General features: G+C 42.4%; 1 protein-coding gene across 1 annotated transcript in view; it reads right to left on the reverse strand.

Annotated features, from left to right (window-relative positions):
* The window catches only part of TMTC3 (transmembrane O-mannosyltransferase targeting cadherins 3), an 83,403-nt gene that overhangs the window by 52,990 nt on the left and 2,549 nt on the right, over positions 1 to 27,864 (reverse strand). Inside the window, exon 2 of the mRNA XM_066368671.1 lies at positions 2,980 to 3,194. Within this exon, the coding sequence (XP_066224768.1) occupies positions 2,980 to 3,168 (189 nt within the window). The 5' untranslated portion in view covers positions 3,169 to 3,194. The remainder of the gene's footprint in view (positions 1 to 2,979; positions 3,195 to 27,864) is intronic.

Raw genomic sequence — 27,864 nt, forward strand, 5'->3', positions numbered from 1 at the left:
TTGTTTTCAAGGCACTATATCACAATGACATGAGCTGTACCAAAACCAAAAGGCATAAAGAGGTTCTAGAAACACTGCGAGTGCTTGAAATGTTCCATTAGAACATACTTGACAGCTAAAAGGATGAAGAAAAAAAGTGACAGGCAATAGGTATTTTTAATTGTAGTATATATATAATTCTTTGTTAGGTCTATTAGATATATATATATGCCATAGATAATAACAAAAAAAATTATTAATAAAACTAATTGTTTCCAAATTCATTAATAATCCATTTAAGTAAGAGTCTACTGTCATAATCATTAGCTTAGATATCAAATTTATTCCATGAAAATACAATAAAATAGCTAGTTCCATTATAAACAAGACAATTCAGATCATTATTACATTCAGGTATAGTCAAGGAAAATTTACTTACAGTATTAGTTGACAACAGGAGAAGCACAAATATAATGAAAAATAAGTTCACAATTCCGTTTACGTGAATCTCCATATAGGAATGGAAAAATATAGTAAGACGAGATATTTGCAGAAGTTACCTTAACACAAAACCTGATAGGCCAAATGGCAGAAGAGTATGGCTTGTTACAGCTCAGTGGTTCTCCACCATGGCTGCACCAATCACCTATATAACTTACATACTGCCCTCCTACTCAAAATTCCACAAAAACAAGAAGAAAGCAAAAACACAAACAGAACAAAATATATTGATGCCACTCTGAGATAACTGTAATAAATAGAATAAATTCAAAGTAAAGCCTTGGTAATATATTTTTTTAAAGTGCCCCAGTCAGATTCTATGTATAGCCAGGGTTGCAATACAAGAGAACATCAATAAACAGAGTATTATATATCTAAGGAATGGGCTTACCAAAGAGATAAATCTAAAGAGTGAGAGAACCAGGAATCTAAAGATTCCCTATGGTAGTATTCATGTAGTTCAGGAGAATGGCTTAAGCCCAAAATGCATCTTTAAGATCTACAATGGCACAAATACCATTACAAAGGTTTGTGCCTGTGCAAGCTTCCAGGCTATCATTATTTGATAACATCAACCATTAGGCCTTTGAAAGTGCTAATTCTAGGCTTGTCAAGAAGCCTAGTGACATCTACATACTACTTAAAATAATTTTCCTTAGTGGCACATTTCCCCATAGGGAAAGAAGATGCCTATCAGAAAATACCAGGGAGGAACACTCTTCATTATAAATAGTTATTCTAATTTGTTCATACATTCCATCTGAGCTTATTACTTCTTAGCATGTCCTTTTTTATAGGTGCTCTGAATAAAATCAAATTTTCATCTGCAAAGCTGAGAAAAATCACAAAGTATGGTATTAATATTGTGGTGTAACTTTCATGAGCTCTTTAACCTGGCCAGCTAACCTTTCAGGTAAAAAATCTCAATGTCATGATTAAATCACAAAACACACTGCCGTAAAATGGGGAAATGTACACATAGTTCAAGGGTCTCTGTGGGTAAGAACGGGGAGGGGTCAAGAGAAAAACTGTCTAGAAAATAATGCATGTTATAGTAGTGGACCAAATTTCCCCTTGTTATCAAAAAATTTATTTTTAAGGCTAGAATTGGGTAAAAACAGGAAGGCTGCAAGAAAATAAAGTTTGCTTATTTAAAAGGAAAAAATACTTATGTGCTCATGACCAGGGAAATGAAAGATTCTATCCCCCTGCTTGTGAAACTTCCCAAGTTGAAGAAAGCAAAAATAGGCCATGAATAAAGATTGACAATCTCTAATGATAAAAAAATATTATAGATTAAATTACAACAACTATGTGCCTGTTACCGTAGAAATATTAATTCATTTATTTATCCTCAAGGCATTATTGTTATTGTGACTTGTCACCTAAAAAACTGTATTCCAACCTATTTCACACAGCTATTATATAGTTGAACTAAAATTAGAATCTAATCTGTATGATCCAAACTGACAAGCATTTAATTCCAATTTAACACTGACCTTCAAAATAAAGTTACTGGCAAAGTAATAGTACCCTCATAAAAATGAACTAAACTTTAAGGCAGGTGTCCCCAAACTACGGCCCGCGGGCCGCAATGCGGCCCCCTGAGGCCATTTATCCAGCCCCCACTGCACTTTTGGAAGGGGCACCTCTTTCATTGGTGGTCAGTGAGAGGACCACTGTATTTGGCAGCCCTCCAATAGTCTGAGGGACAGTGAACTGGCCCCCTGTGTAAAAGGTTTGGAGACCCCTGCTTTAAGGTTCTCAATAGAAAATCAAAATAACTATTAGAGAAGAGATAGGACACGTTTATATTTGCTTTTCACACACATGTATTATTTTTTAAGAGATTAAGCCATGGCACACAAACAGGAAAGAAACAAGTACTGCTTTAAAAACGATAATCACATCTACAAGTTTCTATTCAATGTTTTACAATGTGTTATGTGTAATAAAATCTTTGGGGGAAAATATATTAAATACTATGATGATGTTGATCAAGAATACCGAATAATGGCCCTGGCCGGTTGGCTCAGCGGTAGAGCGTCGGCCTGGAGTGCGGGGGACCCAGGTTCGATTCCCGACCAGGGCACATAAGGAGAAGCGCCCGTTTGCTTCTCCACCCCCACCCCCTCCTTCCTCTCTGTCTCTCTCTTCCCCTCCCGCAGCCAAGGCTCCATTGGAGCAAAGATGGCCCGGGCGCTGGGGATGGCTCCTTGGCCTCTGCCCCAGGCGCTAGAGTGGCTCTGGTCGCAACATGGCGATGCCCCGGAGGGGCAGAGCATCGCCCCCTGGTGGGCAGAGCTTCGCCCCTGGTGGGCGTGCCGGGTGAATCCTGGTCGGGCGCATGCAGGAATCTGTCTGACTGTCTCTCCCTGTTTCCAGCTTCAGAAAAATATAAAAAAAAAAAAAAAAAAAAAAGAATACCGAATAATAAACTATAGAATATTTTAAAATCTGAGATTCCTGTAAGTGATATATAAGCAATTAATTACTTACCTCAGACATAGGGGTTCCCCAGAAGTCATTCTGAAATAAAGTTTTTAAAGGTGTAGATGGATGCAGGTCTTTATTATCCAGTATTGCTGAAACATCATCGAAAACAAAACCACAAAATAGACTGTTCCAATAGCAGGCAGTAACCACACCCACTATTAAGGTTACTTCCTTGAGGCTTACATCAGCCATTTTCCCAAAGCACTTGTACACAAAATCTGGGGAAAAAATGAAGATAAGATGAATAAACAACATATCTTTTTTCCCTGAAACAAGTACAATTTTAATAGCTGGCTAGTAAGTAAAAATAAAGATTGAATGCTAATTAGCCCAGAAAATTAAATCTTCACATATCAGCTAAATGTCATCTACCTCTAAAAAGTATTAGCTGATTACCTCTCCATATTCCTAACATAATTATTGCTCCTTCATGTGTTTTCAAACGTTTATTACAATACCTAATCTGTATACCTATCTTTCTAGATAACTAGATAGTGAACTTATCAACTGTCACAATTCAAGTTACCTGGGAAATGGATATACATATAAGATAACATTAAAAATCTAGTAGGGGCCCTGGCCGGTTGGCTCAGCGGTAGAGCGTCGGCCTAGCGTGCGGAGGACCCGGGTTCGATTCCCGGCCAGGGCACACAGGAGAAGCGCCCATTTGCTTCTCCACCCCTCCGCCGCGCTTTCCTCTCTGTCTCTCTCTTCCCCTCCCGCAGCCAAGGCTCCATTGGAGCAAAGATGGCCCGGGCGCTGGGGATGGCTCTGTGGCCTCTGCCTCAGGCGCTAGAGTGGCTCTGGTCGCAACATGGCGAAGCCCCAGAGGGGCAGAACATCGCCCCCTGGTGGGCAGAGCTTCGCCCCTGGTGGGCGTGCCGGGTGGATCCCGGTCGGGCGCATGCGGGAGTCTGTCTGACTGTCTCTCCCTGTTTCCAGCTTCAGAAAAATGAAAAAAAAAAAAAAAAAAAAAATCTAGTAGGGGCTCTGTCTGGTTAACTCTGTTGGTTAAGAGCGCCATCCTGAAATTATAAGGATGTGGGTTTGATCCCGCGTTAAGGCACACATGGGAAGCAACCAATGAATTCACAACTGAGTGGAACTATATACAACGAATGCTTCCCTTCCCCCCCTCTCTCTGTCACTTTAAAAACTCAATAAAAATTAAGCCCCTGGCTGGATAACTCCATTGGAGTGTCTTCCAGCAGCATGAAGGTTGCTGGTTTGATTCCCTGGTCAGGGTACATATAGGAACAGCTCGATGTTTCTGTCTCTCTCTCTCTCTCCTTCTCTTAAAAACAAACAAACAAATCCAAAATGAAACAAAAACAAACAAAAAACTAGCAGGATGTGTTTCAGGAGTAACTAAATAAATCTTTGTGAGAAGACAAATACTTGAAAAAACAACTAATGATCATGGATTTTCTGTAATATAGAGAAAGTTTATACTTTATTATTTTATGTATCTAAAGATCAATTATTACCTAAATCATAGGTCCAAATTTGTAGCTTTAGGCCGTTTAGTTTGGCCAAAAGGCTTTTAAACAGTTGTCTCGAATGCCATTTTATGATACCTGCATATTAGCCAGTTAACAACAGTCCATTACAGTTCACTCAAATTGATTTGATTAATTTATGCTATCCACTTGTCCTATGGGGCATATGAGTTTATAACCTACATCTAAATCATTGTTTCCTTTTTTCCCAGTACCACACTTTTACTTTAAATCAGGGGTCTCAAACTCGCGGCCCGAGGGCACATGCAGCGAGTTTGAGACCCCTGCTTTAAATAGACTTTATTACATAACAATAGGTAGTTAAGTCATTGTTTAGAAAGGATTCATTGAGAGAATGGTTAATAGTAGAAAAAACTACTCAAACTGGAAGATACTAAAGAATCCACCCATAAAAATAAGGTTGAAACAGTCTTAAAAAACAAGCCTATGATAGACTTTTCTAGCCAGAGTAGTGTCAGTATCATTTTAGTGTCACCACTTGTGGAGGCCAAATAATGGTCTCCAAAACTGACCACATCCAAATCCCCTATTTTGTGAATGTTACCTTACATGGCAAAGGACACTTTACAGTTGTAATTAAATTGAGAGGTTTTTTTTTAATCTTTTTTTTTCTTTACTCATTTTTAGAGAGGAGAGACAGAGAGAGAGAGAAGGGGGGAGGAGCTGGAAGCATCAACTCCCATATGTGCCTTGACCAGGCAAGCCCAGGGTTTCGAACCAGCGACCTCAGCATTTCCAGGTCGACGTGCGTTATCCACTGCGCCACCACAGGTCAGGCTTTTTTTTTTTTTTTTTAAATCTTTTTCTTTCATTTATTCATTTTAGAGAGGGGGGGGGAGAGAGAGAGAGAGAGAGAGAGAGAGAGAGAGAGAGAGAGAGAGAGAGGAGAGAGAGAAGGGGAGAGGAGCAGGAAGCATCAACTCCCATATGTGCCTTGACCAGGCAAGCCCAGGGTTTCGAACTGGCGACCTCAGTGTTCCAGGTCAATGCTTTATCCACTGCGCCACCACAGGTCAGGCAAATTGAGAGTTTTGAGATAAGGAGATTCTCCTGGATTATCTGGGTAAACCAATTCAACTGCAAGAGACCTTACCAGTGAAGAAATTAAGAGTCAAAAAGGAGAGGTCAGAGTGAGCCCTGGCCAGATAGCTTGGTTGGTTAGAGCATTGTCCCAATACACAAAGATTACAGGTTGCATCCTTTGTCAGGATATATACAGAAACAGATTCATGCTTCTCTTTCCCTCTTCCTTTCTGTAAAGCCAGTAGCCACGGCCACCGTCACAGCAGCCTGGCCCATGCAGGTTTGCACTGGATTCAGACAGACAGCAATGAAATAACAGAGCCACGAACTGGTGGGTCATTATCCTCAATCCTAGCTTGCACCCAGCGGGCAAATAAAAACACACATTGGGCTCCAAAACCCACTCATTCAGTGCTCACAAAGCTACTGACTTTATCTGAGGTTCTTAGAATCCAAGGTTTCTAGCTCACTGGTCTCCTTCTCCTTTGTTCCCCATCTCCTTCTCTCTACACAAACTCTGCACTAACTGGCCTCTCCCCTCCTCCACATGGCCCCACTCTGCTCTCCAACCTACTTTCTGCTTGTTGGGCAGATAAAATGTATTATGCTCACTTTGTTAAAGATTACGCTGCCCATGTGAGGCCATCGCCCAGGTGATATTAATGTGTGTTGAGAATCCTTGTAGCCTGGGGCTTGGTTTTGGGATTAAGCCTTTCCCACCCTTTTTGATGTAGGGCGGTACAATCCAATCATGCCTCAGAGAAGTGACTTTGTATTAGAGACTTCCCTGTTTTGTATATTGGATTAAGAGTTTGGATTTCTACACTATAAAATGGGGACAGAGCGAGAGCTTGGGCTCTTGGTTCCTGAGGTTAGCATGAGAGAGCAGAGAGAGTAGAGCCAGCAGCGGAAGGAGGCCACGTGGAGGAGGCCAGGAAAAGCAGCCAAGATGGTGGAGTGCTGAGTGAGATGCCACTTTGTACAGAGTTTGTATCTGGGATAAGGAAGGAGATGGGGAACTGAGGAGAATAAGGCTGGTGAGCTAGAAACCTTTGATTCTAGGAAACTCTGATAAGTCAGTGGCTTTGTGAGCACTGAATGTGATTGGGTTTTGGAGCCCAGTGTGTGTTTTTACTTGCCCGCCGGGTGCAAGCTAGGATTAAAAAATATGGCCCACCAGTTTGTGGCTCCATTGTTTCTTTACCGACTGTCCAAATCCAATGCGAACCTGCAAGGGCCGGGCTGCTGTGATAGTGGCTCTGGCCCTGGCTTCTGGCTTTACATTTGGCATAGTCGGCAGGATTCGATACAGTTCGGCAAGGAGCCTTTGAGTGGTGGAGTAGAAGACTGGCTAGTGTTAGGGTTCCCCATGGCTGTCCTTTTGGGGATCATAGGCTGGCTGACTTTTACAGCCATGTGTGAGGAAACTGAGAGCTCTGTGGAAGAAGCTGCCCGGGACCTGCAAACCGAGCAGTGGAAGGAGCTGGAGCACACATAGGAGAAACTGATGTTGACCCTGGAGCTGGAGGAAGCGCTGGAGGAGGAGGCCGACCAGGTTTGCGAGATTTGCCTGGAAATGGAGCAGCAATTGGAGGAGGATTCACAGGTCCGTGAGTTGCAGATTGCCCTGGATGTTGTGGAGAGCCAGCAGTGGCAGGAGGCCGGGGCTGAGGCTGAGGCTGGGTCCGGAGCTGCAAGGTCTGCGGAGCAGAAGGCGGCAGCGGCCCAGGGCTCGAGCCCGGCAGCCGGAGCTGGTGTTTTCAGGTCCTCTTTGGAAGATGAGGAGAATTGGGCTGGAGTTGCAATCCACAGTCTCCATAAAATGAGAGTGCAGCTCGAAGGAGCACCTACTACGGCCCTGGTAGGTCTGCGATTTTGGGACATAGGGCTGGACATGCTTTCTGGAGCAGAGATGGAAATGCTGACTGCCATTGCCACATGCTCCTCTTTGGGACAGTGTAAGACCTGCGAGGATGGCAGGGATGAGGGGGGTGGCTGACGCTCTATGTGCGTGGACTGATTTCCTGGACTACGACCGGAGTGGGCATTGGCTCCTTTGTTGGATGGACTTACGGATTATGGATTTTGGACAATGTAAAATACCCTGATGGGGGTGGGGGGTGGCTTTGCTGGAAGCACTCCCCTGCCCCGGGAAGTTTTTCCCGTGGCTAGAAAGAAGGCCGAGGACATTTTGCGCTTTTGGCAAAGTGCTCAGAGACTGGTGAAATGTACCTTTGTAATTGTTGAAACTGTATGATTTTTGCTGTTGTAATCTGTGTAATGTTCTAATTTCCTTGCACAGGAATGCTGGTGATGTAAATTATGGGTAGTAAAGTGAGCATAGGGGTGGATTGTTGGGCAGATAAAATGTATTATGCTCACTTTGTTAAAGATTACGCTGCCCATGTGAGGCCATCGCCCAGGTGATATTAATGTGTGTTGAGAATCCTTTTAGCCTGGGGCTTGGTTTTGGGATTAAGCCTTTCCCACCCTTTTTGATGTAGGGCGGTACAATCCAATCATGCCTCAGAGAAGTGACTTTGTATTAGAGACTTCCCTGTTTTGTATATTGGATTAAGAGTTTGGATTTCTACACTATAAAATGGGGACAGAGCGAGAGCTTGGGCTCTTGGTTCCTGAGGTTAGCATGAGAGAGCAGAGAGAGTAGAGCCAGCAGCGGAAGGAGGCCACATGGAGGAGGCAGGAAAAGCAGCCAAGATGGTGGAGTGCTGAGTGAGATGCCAGTTTGTACAGAGTTTGTATCTGGGATAAGGAAGGAGATGGGAAACTGAGGAGAATAAGGCTGGTGAGCTAGAAACCTTTGATTCTAGGAAACTCGGATAGGTCAGTAGCTTTGTGAGCACTGAATGTGAGTGGGTTTTGGAGCCCAGTGTGTGTTTTTACTTGCCCGCCGGGTGCAAGCTAGGATTAAAGAATATGGCCCACCAGTTTGTGGCTCCATTGTTTCTTTACCGACTGTCCGAATCCAATGCGAACCTGCAAGGGCCGGGCTGCTGTGATAGTGGCCCTGGCCCTGGCTTCTGGCTTTACACTGCTCTAATGCTAATCTCAGGTGCCAAGAGAGCAAGGCAAATACCTGTTCAGTCTCTCCAATCTTTAAACAACTACCATCAAGCTTTTGTCTTATAAGTGTACAAATCTATACCATTTAGAGATGGTAAATCACTTCTGTATTTAAGAGAAGCCCTTGTGTAATTTTTGTTTTAATTGAAAAACTATATTGTCTGACCAGGCGGTGGTGCAGTAGATAGAGCGTCGGACTAAGATGTGGAGGACTCAGGATCGAGTCCCTGAGGTTGCCGGCTTGAGCGCAGGCTCATCTGGTTTGAGCGAGGCTCACCAGCTTGAGCCCAAGGTCGCTGGCTCGAGCAAGGGGTCACTCAGTCTGCTGTAGCCCACGGTCAAGGCTTATATGAGAAATCAATGAACAACTAAGGAGCCACAGGGAAGAATTGATGTTTCTCCTCTCTCTCCCTTCCTGTCTGTCTGTCACTATCTGTCCCTCTCCCTGACTCTCTGTCTCTGCCACAAAAAAAAGAAAGAAAACTTTCTTCAAAAGGTACAGCTAATTTCCTTTCCTGATTTCTTGGATTGGATTTTGCATTTCTTTAAAAAGTCTAATATATGCTAAGGATTTTCTCTATGATTCTAAAGATAGTTTAATTTTTCCCAAAGACTTGTCTATTTATATACAAGGCGTCTGTGTAAGACAGTTTTCTACATCCAAACCTGTAGAGAATTTTTGAGTTATTTGAGGCAAACTGATGACATTGCTGGAAAGCAAGATCTCAGATACTCCAGAGAATGATAGTTTTGCAGTTTCTTTTGTATATTTATTTATAATTAAGGACAGACTGTAAGGAAGAATTACATGAAAGAACAACCAGGGTGCCTGACCTGTGGTGGAGCAGAGGATAAAGCGTCGACCTGGAAATGCTGAGGTCACCGGTTCGAAACCCTGGGCTTACCTGGTCAAGGCACATATGGGAGTTGATGCTTCCAGCTCCTTCCCCCTGTCTCTCTCTCCTCTCTCTTTCTGACTCTCTCTCTCCCTCTCTCTCTCCTCTCTAAAATGAATAAATAAAAAAACAAAACAAAAAATAAAAAGAACCAGGGTATGAGACTAGTGAGCTAGAAACCTTTGATTCTAGGTGTAAAGCCAGTAATCACGGCCAGGGCCACTATCACAGCAGCCAGGCCTATGCAGGTTCGCATTGGATTCGGACAGTCGGTAAAGAAACAGCGGAGCCAAAAACTGATGGGCCATAGCCTTTAATCCTACCTTGCACCCGGCGGGCAAGTAAAAATACACACTGGGCTCCAAAACCCAGTCACACTCAGTGCTCACAAAGCCACTGACTTATCCGAGTTTCCTAGAATCAAAGGTTTCTAGCTCACCAGCCTTCTTCTCCTCAGTTCCCCATCTCCTTCCTTATCCCAGATACAAACTCTGCACAAACTGGCATCTCACTCAGCACTCCGCCATCTTGGCTGCTTCTCCTGGCCTCCTCCACGTGGCCACCTTTAGCTGCTGGCTCTACTCTCTCCGCTCTCTCATGCTAACCTCAGGAACCAAGAGACAAACTCCCGCTCTGTTCCCATTTTATAGTGTAGAAATCCAAACCCTTAATCCAATATACATAATAGGGAAGTCTCTTAATACAAAGTCACTTCTCTGAGGCATGATAGGATTGTACCACTTTATACCAAAAAGGGTAGGAAAGGCTTAATCCCAAAACCAAGCCCCAGGCTACAAGGATTCTGCCTGCCTTTAGCCCACCCCAACACACATTAATATCACCTGGGCAACGGCCTCTTTAACAAAGTGAGCATAATACATTTTATCTGCCCAACACTAGGAAACTCGGATAAGTCAGTAGCTTTGTGAGCATTGAATGAGTGGGTTTTGGAGCCCAGTGTGTTTTTACTTGGCTGCCGGGTGCAAGCTAGGATTAAAGATGATGGCCCACCAGTTTTTGGCTCCGTTGTTTCTTTACTGACTGTTCGAATCCAATACGAACCTGCATGGGCCAGACTGCTGTGATGATGGCAGTGGATACTGGCTTACACCTTTAAAACCTGATGTGCTAGAATTAAGTCCATTATACAAGATTATTTAAAAAGGGGGCTTATAATTTCATTTACAAGGCCTTATAATTTTTGTATCTTTCCAGTAAAGAAACTTAAGAGAGTCAATATCTCTGTAACATCAACGGGGAAGGTCATCAATTTACTTGGACTGTAATACCCCAGGGATATACAGAATAGAGTTCCACCCATTTCTCTCAGATACTTTTACTCTCTAGACATTACTAAACTCCTAAGAGAACACAACTTACCTTTTACAATAGATAGCTATAAAAAAACATAAGGTATCCAAGGAAAGCTTCAATTCTTTTTGCCCCTAGAAAATACCTTCGTCAACTTTTACCTAAAGACGGGCTGCTAATTAACCGTGAATGACTCAGAGGAATCTTATCCTTTCCCCTCCCAAGTACTAAGAAGCAGCTTAGAGATTTTATAGGGTTGACTGGACACTTTTTGTAACTGGATCCCACATTTTTCATTAATGGCACAACTTCTATATGTCTCATTAAAATCAGATTGACCTGATCCAATCCAATGGAATCTGAACGGAAGCAAGGTGTATGTTGGTAAAATAAGTTTGTAAATATATATGTTTGCTGGCTTATAGTTTGCATTGTGTGTGGGGGACAGGCTGTAAGCAGGCAGAGTTGTTATAGCCTAAGGCTTAGTTTTAAGACTAAGCTTTTCCCCACACCCTTGACTGTTGCATGATGGGGGTGGTGCAGGCTTATGAGGAATCCCATTTATGCCTCAGATAAGTGACTTTGTATCAGAGACTTGTTTGTATATTGGATTAAAGGTTTTGATTTCTACACTATAAAATTGGGCAGAGGAGCCCATGTAGGAGGAGAGCAGAAAAAAAGCCACGTGGAGGAGAGGAGAGGCAGCCAAGATGGTCCAGTGCTGAAGGAGAAGCCAGTTAGTGCAGAGAAGAGATGGGGAACAGAGGTGAATAAGGCTGGAGACGTAGAAACCTTTGATTCTAGGAATACTCGGATAAGTCAATGGCTTTGGGAGCCCTGAATGGAAAGGGGAGTGTTTTCCCACTGTGTGTATTTCTTGCCCACCAGTTACAAGCTAGGATTAAAGCTAATGGCCCACCAGTCCGTGGCTCCGTTGTTTCATTACCGTCTATCCAAAACAAATGTGAACCTGAACCGGCCGGGTGGCTGTGATGGTGGCCGTGGCTACTGGCTTTACACTATAGAAGCTCTAAATGAAAAATTTTCTAAAGTTCCTGCTTTGGGACACTCTAATTATAAAATTCCTTTCTTCCTTTTCATACTTGAAAATAAATGCTTTAGGACTTGTAACTCAGAAGCATGGAGATCATCATAGACTTTATAGGACATTATAGCCAGCAATTAGACTCATCAGGAAAGAGCTCCCTCTCTGTCTGAGGGTGTTGGGCAGATAAAATGTATTATGCTCACTTTGTTAAAGATGACACTGCCCACGTGAGGCCATCGCCCAGGTGATATTAATGTGTGTTGGGGATCATTGCAGCCTGGGGCTTGGTTTTGGGATTAAGCCTTTCCCACTCTTTTTGATGTGGGGTGGTACAATCCAATCATGCCTCAGAGAAGTGACTTTGTATTAGAGACTTCCCTATTTTGTATATTAGATTAAAGGTTGTGAAGCTATACTATAAAATGGGGGCAGAACGGGAGCTTGCGCTCTTGGTTCCTGAGGTTAGCATGAGAGAGCAGAGAGTAGAGCCAGCAGCGGAAGGAGGCCATGTGGAGTAGGCCAGGAGAAGCAGCCAAGATGGCGGAGTGCTGAGTGAGATGCCAGTTTGTACAGAGTTTGTATCTGGGATAAGGAAGGAGATGGGGAACTGAGGAGAAGAAGGCTGGTGAGCTAGAAACCTTTGATTCTAGGAAACTCTGATAAGTCAGTGGCTTTGTGAGCACTGAATGTGATTGGGTTTTGGAGCCCAGTGTGTGTTTTTACTTGCCCGCCGGGTGCAAGCTAGGATTAAAGACTATGGCCCACCAGTTTGTGGCTCCGTTGTTTCTTTACCGACTGTCCGAATCCAATGCGAACCTGCATGGGCTGGGCTGCTCTGATGGTGGCCCTGGCCTTGGCTTCTGGCCTTACAGAGGGCCATGCTACTACAGCCATGTTGTTCAAACAAACAGAAGAGATGGTTATGGATTGTCCTTTAACCATTTCTGATCCTCACTGAATCTGTGCTAAACTCACTAAACTCAATATTATTTGGTCAGCAGGCAGGATTCATATGAAATACTGTATTCCTGCTTTCTGTGCCTAATACTGCTTTAGCCTAATGTAATAGTCTTAACCCAGTAACTTGACTTCTTTACAGGATGAAGATGCCCACAAATTACATTTTAATTACTGACCAGGCACTGACACTGTAAAGCCAGTATCCACGGCCACTATCACAGCCGCCTGGCCCATGCAGGTTCGCATTAGATTCGGACAGACGGTAACGCAACAATGGAGCCAAGAACTGGTGAGCCATTAGCTTTAATCCTAGCTTGCACCCAGCAGGCAAGTAAAAACACACACTGGGCTCCAAAACCCACTCTTTCAGTGCTCACAAAGCCACTGACTTATCCGAGTTTCCTAGAATCAAAGGTTTCTACCTCACCAGTCTCATTCACCTCTGTTCCTCATCTCCTCTCTGCACAAACTGGCTTCTCCTTCAACACTCCGCCATCTTGGCTGCTTCTCCTGGCCTCCTCCACGGGGCCTTCTCTGCTCTCCTCTTTGCTCTCTCCTCTAATGCTAATCTCAGGAACTGAGAGAGCAAGCTCCTGGTCTGCCCCACTTTATAGTGCAGAAATCAAAACCTTTAATCCAATATACAAAATCGGGAAGTCTCTAATACAAAGTAACTTATCTAAGGCATGATGGGATTGCACCACCCCAAACCAAAAAGGGTGGGAAAGGCTCAGTCCCAAAACCAAGCCCCAAGCTACAAGGATCCTGCCTGCCCACAGCCCACCCCCAGTACACATTAATACAGTGTGTCCGTAAAATCATGGTGCACTTTTGACCGGTCACAGGAAAGCAAAAAAAGACAACAAAAATGTGAAATCTGCACCAAATAAAAGGAAAACCCTCCCAGTTTCTGTACGATGATGTGGCAGCATGTGTGCATGTGTAGATGATGACGTAACACCGTGTATACAGCGGAGCAGCCCATGGCCATGCCAGTCGAGATGTGGATGGTACAGAGGAAAGTTCAGTGTGTTCTGTGGCTCGCTAAATTCGAATCCATGACTAAAGTGCAACGTGAATATCGGCGCGTTTATAATGAAGCGCCACCACACAGGAATAACATTACTCTGTGGGATAAGCAGTTGAAGGAAAGCGGCAGTTTGGTGGAGAAACCCCATTCTGGTAGGCCATCAGTCAGTGACGAGTCTGTAGAGGCTATACGGGATAGCTATCTAAGGAGCCCTAAAAAATCTGTGCGTGAGCCCACATCAAACTGCACTGAATAGGTATGAAACTGGGAGAGTTTTCCTTTTATTTGGTGCAGATTTCACATTTCTATTGTTTTTTGTTGCTTTCCTGTGACTGGTCAAAAGTGCATGTTGGGCAGATAAAATGTATTATGCTCACTTTGTTAAAGAAAACAAGAGGAGGCCATAGCCCAGGTGATATTAATGTGTGTTGGGGTGGTCTAAAAGCAGGCAGAATCCTTGTAGCCTGGGGCTTGGTTTTGGGATTAAGCCTTTCCTACCCTTTTTGATGTGGGGTGGTACAATCCAATCATGCCTCAGAAAGTGACTTTGTATTAGAGACTTCCCTATTTTGTATATTGGATTAAGGGTTTGGATTTCTACACTATAAAATGGGGACAGAGCGAGAGCTTGCCCTCTCTTGGTTCCTGGGATGATTAGCAAGAGAGAGCAGAGGGAGCAGAGCAGAGAGCAGAGGAAAGAGGCCATGTGGAGGAGGCCAGGAGAAGCAGCCAAGATGGCGGAGTGCTGAGTGAGAGGGCAGTTTGTGTAGTGTTTGTATCTGGGATAAGGAAGGAGATGGGGAACTGAGGAGAAGAAGGCTGGTGAGCTAGAAACCTTTGATTCTAGGAAACTCGGATAAGTCAGTGGCTTTGTGAGCACTGAATGTGAGTGGGTTTTGGAGCCCAGTGTGTGTTTGTACTTGCCCGCCGGGTGCAAGCTAGAATTAAAGACTATGGCCCACCAGTTTGTGGCTCCGTTGTTTCTTTACCGACTGTCCGAATCCAATGCGAACCTGCATGGGCTGGGCTGCTCTGATGGTGGCCCTGGTCCTGGCTCTTGCCTTTACAGTGCACCATGACTTTAAGGACACACTGTATAATTACGCCCATTCCAAGCATAAGGGCAACTAATATCATCACCTGCGAGACGGGCTTCCACGTGGACAGTGCCATCTTTAACAAAGTGAGTATAACATATTTTATCTGCCCAACAGGCGCCATGGACAGAGTGTTGACCTGGGACACTGAGGAGCTAGGCTTGAAATCCCAAGGTCACTGGCTTCAGGGTAGGCTCATTTGGCTTGAGTGGGCACACAGCTTGAGAGTGGGATCATAGGCATGACCCCATGGTCACTGCTTGAACCCAACGGTCACTAGCTTGAAGCTTAGGGTCACTGTCTTGAGCTCAAGGTCGCTGGCTTGAGCAAGGGGTCACTAGCTCTGTTGGAGCCCCCGGTCAAGGAATATATGAGAAAGCAATCAATTATCATCTAAAGTGCCACAACTGTAAGTCAATGCTTCTTCTTGACCTTCCTGTCTGTCCCAATCTCTTTCACTTGCTTTAAAAAAAAAAAAGAAAGAAAAATTAATGACAACCTGTAGTTTCTAGCCTGCAACTACCAGTGTCCTGCAGAAAAAAACGTACTCAAGACACAAAACTGATGCCAAGAGGAAGAGGGGGAGGACTGCCAAAGGAGGCAAAAAAGACCTCCTGAATTTCCTTCTCCCTCAGCTTTTATTGATCAGAATCAAAACAAAGGTAACTGGATTACAAGGGACAGAGATCAGGTGATAAGGGGAAAGAATGACTAATAGATTTCTTGTTGATGTGGAGAAAGGGCTAATTTAGTCCGTACATTCTTTTTGTTTTGCTAATCAACAAGCACAAAGGAAGGGGCAATCTAGAACCTCTAGGCTACCTTGGCCGGTTGGTTCAGTGGTAGAGCGTTGGCCTGGCTTACAGGAGTCCCGGGTTCAATTCCCAGCCAGGGTACACAGGAGAAGCGCCCATCTGCTTCTCCACCCCTCCCCTTCTCCTTCCTCTCTGTCTCTTTCTTCCCCTCCCACAGCCAAGGCTCCATTGGAGCAAAGTTTGCCCGGGGGCTGAGGATGGCTCTGTGGCCTCTGCCTCAGGCACTAGAATGGCTCTGGTTGCAACAGAGCTACGCCCCAGATGGGCATGCCAGGGTGGGAGTCTTGTCTGACTGCCTGTTTCCAACTTCAGAAAAATACAAAAAAAAAAAAAAAAAAAGCAGAACCTCTAGGCTAATTTTCTATAGTCCATTAACATGCATTCCTTTGTTTGCACAAAGGTTACCCACACACTTTCTTGGTGTTTGCATCCAAAAGACATTCACTCAGAGCTTTTAACTAAAGTTCTCCAATTCAAGTCATAGAGGGTTCAAGGTTAAATGGGTGATTCCCTATGACTACCTTCTTGTTTCTAGAAATGGTTATAGAAATCTTCTATTAATAATGCTGACTTAATTTGTCTTACAGACGGATCTTATCTGATAGATAAATGGACATTACTAAGCTGGATATGCAGTAACTTCTTGGCATATATAACTGAAAAGTTCTTATTTACCTGAAACAGACCAGACCAGCAAGCTAATTTAACTGTCTAACCAGAGCCTGTCATGGCCAAAGATCAAATAGCCAATGTTGTAAAGTACCAAAAAGCTACAAATTAATATTGATATTCTGGGAGGAAAGGTCAGGCTTTCCTGTTCTGTCCCTCCTTTGGGGAGGGAAGGGAGAAGAATGTATAAGTTTCTGGCCTGCAAGAACAATGGGTCATTTAGTTTTAAATCTAAAATAAAGGTAAACCAAGAAACATCTTCTCTTTCAATAGGAGGCAGAATTTACATACCACCCTGCATTGACTGTAGTTCCTCCCCTTCCTGGAATCTTGAGAGTAAAATACCTCTAGGCTAGCCAGGGAAGATGAATCCTGAAAGATTTGTAAATATCTTTGATTGTGTTACTTTGAAAATCTTAATGTTTCTGTGTATCCTAGACAAATGTCATGCTCTCCCCTGCCCCTGTGTAAGCAAAGGTATATAAACAGCCCCTGAAATGTATTGGGGACTGCACAATTTGGGCCTTCAGATGCCCCGTGTCAGCCATATGCGGCCAGCATATTTAAAATTTCCTCCTTTACTAAAACTCTTCAAAATTTATCTGGACTGGGTGTCTCTATATGAACTTGATGAAATGAGGTACAGTGCCTTTCAGAATCTGGGGTGCAGTACTTTATAACAACAATATTTACTCTGATAGTCACCCTGTCTTTGGTGTAGCTCAAGACTGAAATGCTATGAAAATAATGAGGCTTCTGCCTGACCAGGCGGTGGCACAGTGGATAGAGCGTCGAACTGGGATGCGGAGGACCCAGGTTCGAGACCCGGAAATCGCCAGCTTGAACGCAGGCTCATCTGGTTTCAGCAAGGCTCACCAAGGTCGCTGGCTCGAGCAAGGGGTCACTCGGTCTGCTGTAGCTCCACGGACAAGGCACATATGAGAAAGCAATCAATGAACAACTAAGGTGTTGCAACGAAAAACTAATGATTGATGCTTCTCATCTCTCCGTTCCTGTCTGTCTGTCCCTATCTATCCTCTCTGATATAGACTCTCTCTCTGTCTCTGTAAAAAATAAATAAATAATGAGGCTTCTTATTCCCTCAGGGCAGTCTATAAAGAATGGAAAGATATTGCAGAATTATTATATACCATACAGTAAACAAGACAATTGGCTACCACCATGGATGCAAAAGGAAATCATTTAGCTGATGCTGCAGCTAAACAAGCAGCACTAAGCAAATTATCCAGACCTGAGAATGTTCTTTGTTTCCTGTTAAATCAATAACAGACTCAATTACAGTTCCAAAAGATAGCTACGGAAGACAAAAAGAAGATATGGCAACAAGAAACGGAAAGCTTTAACCCAAACAAATTTTGCTTGGACCCAACAGGAAAACAATCTTACCTATTGGGATTCAACTGCCTATGCTTCAACATGTGCATGAACATATTGGGGTCCTGGAAAATATGACTTCATGGAGTAAACAATACTATTACTGGAAACCTTCTCTCACTTAGTTCATAATATATATATTAGATGTTTTACCTGTCCCAAATATAATCCATCACTCCATGGATCCCAGGGACATTTCTCACTCCCTTTAGGTCCATCTGAGGATTTTATCCAAATGTCACAATCTCAAGGATACATACATGTATTAGTTATGAGTTCTATGTTATCTCATTGGGTTAAGGCAGTGGTTCTCAAAGTGTGCGTCAGGGCACACTGGTGCACCCTAGAAGATTTCCAGGTGCGCCCTATGGTATTCCAGAGAAATATGTGCCTGATAGGGACCAAAAAACCAACAGAGTGTTTGGAGTTTAGATTTTGGGGGGACAGAGGTGTGGGGAATTGGCTGTAAACTGACAGTCTGCCCAACCCCCCACCTCACTTGCCTGATTAGGTTGCTAAAGGCTGTTAAGCTGTGGTGCTGGATTGTTTACACTACCCCCCATGTTCCCCAGAAAGACTAGATGCAAATTTCTTTTATCCTTTGTTTGGTGTAAAGTTAAGATGATATGTATGGTGGGGTTTTCTGCACTCAACACAATTAAGAATAAAAAAAGAGAGGAATTCTTCAATGTATTGACAAGGAAGTGAGAGTTTGCCTTTCAAATATATGCCCAAACACTGAAGAAATCGCTAAGACACATCAGGCTCATGTTTCTCATAAACACAAAAATGAAAAAACTTATCACATTTGCGCTTGGACCTGCCGAATTTGCTAAATCTTACTAAGAATGTATCTATATATATAAAAAGATAACTTTTTTTTTTAACCCCTTTTTTACAAATTCTAAAAAGAATAACTCAAAAAATGTAACATAAAAATGTTTTTTTAATGTCAGAATAAATTTAATTTTGTCATATTTATTTCGTTTAATTACCATAAAAGCAAGCTTGGACTTTATATTTTTCTTTAATATTGACTTAATTATTATAACATATTTCTCACAAATTTGTATATATTGCGCCTACAATTATTTATAAGATTTTAAATGTGCTCTGACTTCAAAAAGTTTGAGAACCACTGGATTAAAGCATTCACTTGAAGGAGAGCAACAGCCTTAAGCATAGGTAAATTTTTATTGAGAAAATTAATTCCCAGTTGGGGAATTCCCTCTGAGTTGCAGAGTAACTAAGGTACTCATTTCACTGGGCAAATAATAAAACTAATTTGTGACATTTTGTCTAATGTATAGCATTTTCATTGTGCTTATCACTCCCAGTCACCTGGAAAGGTGGAACATACAAATGGTACAATTAAAATTCAAGTAGCTCTGACCAGGTGTTGGCACAGTAGATAGAGCATTGGAGAGGGACGCAGAGAACCCAGGTTCGAAATCCCGAGGTCACCTTGAGCCCAAGGTCGCTGGCTTGAGCAAGGGGTCACTCTGTCTGCTGTAATCCTCCCCCCCCCCCACATGGTCAAGGGACATATGAGAAAACAATCAATGAACAACAAAAGTGCCACAACGAAGAACTGATGCTTCTCATCTCTCTCCCTTCCTGTCTGTCTGTCCCTATCTGTCCCTCACTCTGTCTCTGTCACAAAATAAATAAAAAAAACTCAAGTAGCTCAATTTTCAGCTTTTAATCTCCCTTGGGCAAAAGATCTCCTTAGAGTGCTCCTCAATCCAAGATCTACCCCTCCTTATAAACACAGCCTTTTTCTTTATGAAATAGTCATTGGTTACCCTATGTATCTGGAAGAAAGGCCGTATGAACCAATCTTACTCAGAGGAGGCACTGTGCATTGTTCATTGTTATTAATGGACTTATCAACCAGCTAAAATAAATTGATAAATTAGTAACTGATTCATTTGAGAGTGTACCCCAGGAGACAAGACTTCAAAAACCATGGCTTAAAACCAGGACATTTCACCTACTGGAAGGAAACATCAGATAAAAGACTCCTTCCAATCTCTTTGGAAAAGCTCTTACCAGGTGTTACTAACTAATCCATGTACAACTAAACTTAAAAGGCTTAATTCATAGATTCACATTTTTTCATCAGAAAAAGGTACCTAATATCAAATGGACATCTACCACCATCTCTGACACTCACCTTGGCCTACAACAATTATCAAAGATTCCTCTAGAATGAAAAGCTGCTGACATCAGAAGGGGACAGCTATCGCAAGACATTGACAAGGCCTGTGTAACTATGAATTGATGCTGAATTCAGAAGCCATTTTGATGGTCCTTATCTGTCTGCTAGTGATATAAAACATAATAATTATACTTGTTCTTTGAGTTTTCTAAATAGTCCAAGTGTTTACGACTACTGAGTATGTATAAGATAATAACTGTTAGTGGCCCTGGCCGGCTGGCTCAGCAGTAGAGCGTCGGCCCAGCGTGTGCAAGTCCTGGGTACGATTCCTGGTCAGGGCACACAGGAGAAGCGCCCATCTGCCTGACTGCCTCCCCACTTCTAACTTCTAAAAATAAAAAAGATAGCTGTTAGTACTCTTCATAGCTTATGTAAATGTAACACTAGAAAAATGACATATAAGGCAAAACACAGATCACAATAGTCCCTAGGACAGAAGTAGTACAGTGCTTTTTTTTTGTTTGTTTGCAATAAAGGCCATACTACCTGACTGCCTCCCATATTGGGAAAATTTGGCCTCAACTCAGATATCATGGATACAGTATTGCTCCATTTCCAATCGTCAATAAAACAAAATGGCCTGACCTGTGGTGGCGCAGTGGATAAAGCGTCAACCTGGAAATGCTGAGGTTGCCGGTTCGAAACCCTGGGCTTGCCTGGTCAAGGCACATATGGGAGTTGATGCTTCCAGCTCCTCCCACTTCTCTCTCTCTGTCTCTCTCTTCTCTGTCTCTCTCTCTCCCTCTCTCTCTCCTCTCTAAAAATGAATAAATAAAATTAAAAAAAAAACAAAAACAAAACAAAACAAAAAAAATGAATACTGAGACTTCCTAGGAATGAGCCTTCCTAGCACACTATCTAACCAAAGAGTCGGCCATCAATGCATCCTTCGGATTTGATTTATGACCAAAAGTAGGAACTGTGAACAAAATATAGGGTTCTATGGAAAGTAACTTCACAGGGTGATCAGATCATAAATTCCTAACTGGGCAAGTCATGGTGGGTAGTAATGCCCCAGGCATGTAACTTTTTAGTAAAACATCTATCTTTCCTTTAAGCAAGCCCTGTCCATTGTTTCAGTACATCCAAGTTAAAACACCTTTGAGATACTACCCTCAAGAGAGCACATACTATGCCTAACCAGGCGGTGGCGCAGTGGATAGAGCATCGGACTGGGATGCAAAGGACCCAGGTTCGAGACCTCGAGGTCGCCAACTTGAGCGCGGGCTCATCTGGTTTGAGCAAAGCTCACCAGCTTGGACCCAAGGTCGCTGGCTCAAGCAAGGGGTTACTTGGTCTGCTGAAGGCCCGTGGTCAAGGCACATATGAGAAAGCAATCAATGAACAACTAAGGTGTTGCAACGAAAAACTGATAATTGATGCTTTTCATCTCTCTTCGTTCCTGACTGTCCCTATCTATCCGGCTCTCTGACTTTCTCTCTGTCTCTATAAATTTAAAAAGAAAAAAAAAAAAGAGCACACAAAGCAAACTATCCTGTAATCCAGGGGTCGGGAACCTTTTTAGCTGAGAGAGCCATGAACGCCACATATTTTAAAATGTAATTCCGTGAGAGCCATATAACGACCTGTGTACGTTACGCATTATCCAATAAAAATTTGGTGTTGTCCTGGAGGACATCTGTGATTGGTTCCAGCCACCGGCAACCATGAACATGAGCAGTAGGACATGAATGGATTGTAATATATGAGAATGTTTTATATTTTTAACATTATTAATTTTTTTATTAAAGATTTGTCTGCGAGCAAGATGCAGCCATCAAAACAGCCACATCTGGCTCGCGAACCATAGGCTCCTGACTGCTGCTGTAATCCAATCCCGCCTTGCTTTCTCCAACCTCCAAATAATCTTCCTTCTATTTCCTCCTCCTAATTTCAAGGGCATAAGAAAATCTACAAAACTGTTATTATCTAGAACATTTGAGATCTTGCTCCCTCTAAAGCATGTATTGTTAGTCAAACAAATTCTAAAAAAAAAAAAAAAAAAGTAAAATGATTTAGCCAAGTTTACAAATAGCATTAAAATTCTTACAGAACTTGAGTTGCTAAAGTGTTAAATTTAATCTACTGGCTTTACAGTTTTCTTTTGTTGTTGTTGTTTTTTTTTCTTTTCATTTTAATGTACTAGCTTTATAAAAGTTGTTTAAGCACTGAGAAAGTTTTACTTGTTAAGTCTGGCATCTGAAGTCCTTGAATAAAAATGAATACATTAGAATTACAAATGCAGTTTTAAATTAAGGCAATTTAACCATGTTTTAAATGTAGCTGATTAAGGGCATTTAGTTCTTCCAATTGGAGTTATTTTTTTAAAAAGTGACATGATACTTTATAAACAATATTTTTAGGATGAATTTAAAGGCTTAAGAAAGACAAGGTTATAAAAGTTATTTTATAAAACTTGAGTAGATATTTATCATGATTTCTGAATACAGTTTAATAAAAAGTTATAAAGTCACTTTAAGCTGTAAAACAATTTCATTCAGTAATTGAAATGTTCAATTCCTAAACAATAATAAAAAATCTAAGCATTTAATTTTGGGGATTGTCCTCTACCCCAGGATTGGGCTCACTGTAAATGAGAAGCCTGTCTGTTATCATGGAATGGGCATGTAGTTTATTCTCCTCTTTTTTTCCCCTAGAGATAGTACCCTATATTTTTGTTAAACACCATTTTTGAATACTGTAGTTAAAGCAGAATGGAAAAAGAAAGGAGAAAAAAAGCAAAAGAGCTTACTTAACCACTTACTTAACCAATGTTGAGACTCACAGATGTTTGAGGGTTCTCTGGGAACAAAACCCCACATTGTTGGGGGCTGTCATCTGAAGTTCCCTTTATCTCTATTTCATCTTCCTTCATTAGAAGGGAGTTCTCTACTCCCTCCTTAGAAACTGGTGATACCCAGCTTTTCTTTGCTGAAGTGCCTTTGCAACCTCACCCCTACCTCCAACCTCTTCTCCCACAGGTGGTTTTTCTGAGCAGAACCTCAGAAGAGTTCACACAAATGAGCTTACAAGCATGCACTAGAACTAGCTCTCTCCCTCTCTCATTATTAAGCTCCCTTGGGTAATTCTTTAAAATTTTATTATCTTTGCCCTTTATAAACATATTGAGTAAACGATTTAAGAAGTACCAAGTGGATTATCAATGATGTACTGATCTTTATTGAGTAGATGACATTGAAAATGTTTATTATTCACACTATTAAGGTTAGCTGAATATGTCAACTTGGCTAGGTTCTAATAGTAACACTAGTATTATAACACTAACTTAGGAGTTGATATGAAGATATTTTGTAGATGCGGTTAACATCTACAATCAGATAACTTTAAGTAAAGGACATTATACTCCATAATTTGGATGGACCTCATGTAATCAGCTGAATCACCGTAAGAGCAGAACTGAAGTTACCTATTCTGAGAAAAAAATTATGCCTCAAGTTTGTAGCATCAGGTCCTCTGGGAGAGTTTCTAGCCTGCCAGCCTACTCTACTAATTTTTTAGACTCATGAGACCCATAATACTGTAACTCCATTGTTTCATATAAACATCTTTATTTGATGTATACACACATACACAATATGTGCAGGTGTGTATGCAGGTATATATCTATATGAATATTTTTACATGTGTACACACACACACGCAGACTTCTGGTTGTGCCTGGTGTCACTTGTGCATATAGTTATCCTGCTTGATTAAGAGTAGGGGTCTCTTGCCTGACATGTGGTGGCGCAGTGGATAAAGCGTCGACCTGGAAATGCTGAGGTCGCTGGTTCAAAACCCTGGGCTTGCCTGGTCAAGGCACATATGGGAGTTGATGCTTCCTGCTCCTCCTTTCTGTCTGTCTGTCTGTCTCTTTCTCTCTCTCTCTCCTAACATGAATAAATAAAAAATATTTTAAAAAAAGAAGAAGAAAGAGTAGGGGTCTCAGCTTGGAAAGCTAGTCTGCTACTTGTGGTCAAATCTTCTAGCAGGTTAGCCTGAACTTCTTTAAGGGTGATTTCAAGAAAGCAGAAAGGCAAGCCCCAGTGAAAAAGTTCTTTTCAAGTCTCTGTTTACTGCATATTTCTTTTTACTATCAATCAAGTAAGAGAAACCAAGAATCAATGTTGGTGAGGTTATAAATGGGTCAAAGTAATAAGAATTTTTGAAGATTCTCCAAGGGAGGTAGAGAGTGCTAGTTTTCATGCAAGTCATCAGGTCAGTTGTGGAGTCATCTTGGTTCTATCCAAAAGAGCTACCTGCAAGAGTATAGAGGTTAGGGGAAAGACTGTTTCATAAGGATATAGATAGAGGAAGGATGATTCACTAGAGGCCATTACTATAACCATTTAATAAATACATCACTGTTAAATGGTATTTGTGGGAATGCTATAGAGTAGATGTTGGTGTTTCCACAAACTTCAGGCTAAATCCTGATGTCCAATATGATGGAATTTGGAGGCAGGGCCTTTAGAAGGTGATTAGATATTGAGAGTGGGGCCTTTATAAGTGGCATTACTCCTTAGAAAAGAGATCCCTTGCCCATGTGAGGACAGAGAAAAGACTACCTTTATGAACCAGGAAGTGGATCCTCACTAGATACACTGAATCTACTGATTTTGTGTGTGTGTGTGTGTGTGTGTGAGAGAGAGAGAGAGAGAGAGAGAGAGAGAGAGAGAGAGAGACAGGGGCAGACAGATAGACAGGGAGAGAGATGAGAAGCATCAATTCTTCGTTGCGGCTCCTTAGCTGTTCATTGATTGCTTTCTCATATGTGCCTTGACTGGGGGGTTACAGCAGAGCAAGTGACCCCTTGCTCAAGCCAGTGACCTTGGGCTCAAGCCAGAAACCTTGGGCTTTAAGCTAGCAATTTCTGGTCTGAAGCCAGCCACCCTGCGCTCAAGCTGGTGAGCCTGGACTCAAGCCAGATGAGCCCGAGCTCAAGCTGGTGACGTCGGGGTTTCAAACCTGAATCCTCCATGTCCTAGGCCAACACTCTATCCACTGCACCACCGCCTGGTCAGATGAATCTGCTAATGCTTTGATCTTAGACTTACCATCCTCCAGAACAGTGAGAAATAAATTCCTGTTGTTTATAATCTACCTACTCTTGAGTACTGTGTTTAAAAAGGTAGCATGGGCCCTGGCCGGTTGGCTCAGCGGTAGAGCGTCGGCCTGGTGTGCGGGGGACCCGGGTTCGATTCCTGGCCAGGGCACATAAGGAGAAGCGCCCATTTGCTTCTCCACCCCCACCCCCTCCTTCCTCTCTGTCTCTCTCTTCCCCTCCCGCAGCCAAGGCTCCATTGGAGCAAAGATGGCCCGGGCGCTGGGGATGGCTCCTTGGCCTCTGCCCCAGGCGCTAGAGTGGCTCTGGTCGCAGCAGAGCGACCCCCCCCCCCCCCCGAGGGGCAGAGCATCGCCCCCTGGTGGGCAGAGCATCGCCCCTGGTGGGCGTGCCGGGTGGATCCCAGTCGGGCGCATGCGGGAGTCTGTCTGACTGTCTCTCCCCGTTTCCAGCTTCAGAAAAATACAAAAATAAATAAATAAATAAAAAGGTAGCATGAACAGACTAAGACAGGAAACTTTAAGTTCTTTTTCTAGGCACACAAGCATATTCACACAGATGCTTGTGATTTAGTGGATGGGATGGTTGATTTATGTTTGCTTACAGAAACAGGATGTCACTATATATGTACAAAAAAATAAACTGCAAATGAACTACATTACAGACATACAAAACAATATAATTCCTTCAACAAAATTGTATTAACGTTTCACTTTTTCTAATAATACAACAGTATCACTGTAGGAAAAAATAAGCCTTTAGGAAAATTTTATACAAACCTGGGAAATTTAGCCTTAAAAGGAAAGTCCTCTCAGTTCAATAATTTCATGGCTCTATCTTTTTCAATAAGAATAAACTCTATATTATTACTATTTTATAGTTCATAAAACTTTGCCTGTTAAGTTTACAAAGTATGTATTCACAGTGACTCCTAAGAATCTTTCAATTCTCCTCAAGTTGCGAAAAGACTGCCTGACCTGTGGTGGCGCAGAGGGTAAAGTGTCGACCTAGAATGCTGAGGTTGCTGGTTGGAAACCCCGGGCTTGCCTGGTCAAGGCACATATGGGAGTTGATGCTTCCTGCTCTTCACTCCATTCTCTCTCTCTCTCTCCCCTCTCTCTAAAATAAATAAAATTTAATTTAAAAAAAGGTTGCGAAAAGACAAGTATCTGCTTGCTGCACACTGACTCCTCTCCATGAGAACGAAGCAAAACAAAACATTTACAGACAGTGGATACTAAATTACTCATAACCTTGCATTATTTTAGAAGCTGGAAAAGTAGGCTACAACTAATTTTCTTGATAAGGCAGCAAAACGGTAATGGCAGTAACATCCAAGGAACACAGGTTGATTGATACAGAGAACAAAGATCGCAATTATACAAGGCCAAGACTTTCTTGTGAAGCAATTTTGGTCAGATAAAAATGCTCATAAAAACCCAAAGAAAGAAGGTAGGTCCAGAAAAGTGTTCCTGTAATAAAGCCATTTATAAGATTGTCACATAAATCTTTTCTCTTGGTGAAAACTGACTAATGAAGAAAATGTGATGAAAAATAATGGCGAGTTTTAGCAATTTTCTTTAAAATTATAGGAAGTGTGACTGAATTAGCACTTGAGCTTAAAAAAAATTTTTTTTTGAGAAAGGAAAGGCGGGAGAGAGGGAGGGAGGGAGAAAGGAGAGAGAGAGAGAGAGAGAGAGAGAGAAGAATCTGTTCATTGTTCCACTTAGTTGTGTCCCCATTGACTGTTACTCATATGTGCCCAGACTAAGGCTCAAATGGCAACCTTGGAGTCCAGCTGGTGACTCCAGGACCATGCACTGGCCAGGGCACTTGAGTTAAATTTCTTAATACAGAGTTAGTTACAAACATATTACAGTGCATTAGGACCTATACCACAGCTAACTCATTTCAAGCTCAAAAAATATTTTTAGAATGAGTAAAATAATAAAATTTAAGCAAGATTCTGTATTTAGTAAGAACTGTAATTGAGATCTGGGTTGTAATCTTAGCTTTCTAAATTATCAGGAAATTACTTAGCTTCTCTGAACCTGTTTTTACTTTTGAAAAATGAGACTAAAACCATTAGACCAAGTACCTTGAGTTGTTGGAAATATAAATATGAATAACAGGGTGAGGGAAGTAGGGGTAAAAAAAAAAATCAATAGACAAAATAAAACTACCAAAAGAATAGGAAATAATAATTAAAATAAATGAAAAAAAAAAACCAAGATGCTGCAGTAGAAATAAGATTCCTACTTAGGAAGTTTTCAGCATAGTATATGGCATAATAATGTGCTCAAGAAACATTAGAGGCTCTGGCCGGTTGGCTCAGTGGTAGAGCGTCGGCGTGGAGTGCAGGAGTCCCGGGTTCAATTCCCGGCCAGGGCACACAGGAGAAGCGCCCATCTGCTTCTTCACCCCTCCCCATCTCCTTCCTCTCTATCTCTCTCTCCCCCTCCTGCAGCCAAGGCTCCACTGGAGCAAAGTTGGCCTGGGCGCTGAGGATGGCTCCATGGCCTCTGATCGCCACAAGAATGGCTCTGATCGCAACAGAGCGGTGCCCCAGATGGGCAGAGCATCGCCCCCTGGTGGGCATGCTGGGTGGATCCCGGTTGGGCGCATGCAGGAGTCTGTCTGACTGCCTCCCCGTTTCCAGCTTCGGAAAAATACAAAAAAAGAAAAAAAAGAAACATTAGATTTTATACCTATCTCTGCATGATAAATTATGAATGAAAAACACTAAAAATGAAT

Source organism: Saccopteryx leptura, chromosome 2 (assembly GCF_036850995.1).
Source record: "Saccopteryx leptura isolate mSacLep1 chromosome 2, mSacLep1_pri_phased_curated, whole genome shotgun sequence".
NCBI classification, from domain to species: domain Eukaryota; kingdom Metazoa; phylum Chordata; class Mammalia; order Chiroptera; family Emballonuridae; genus Saccopteryx; species Saccopteryx leptura.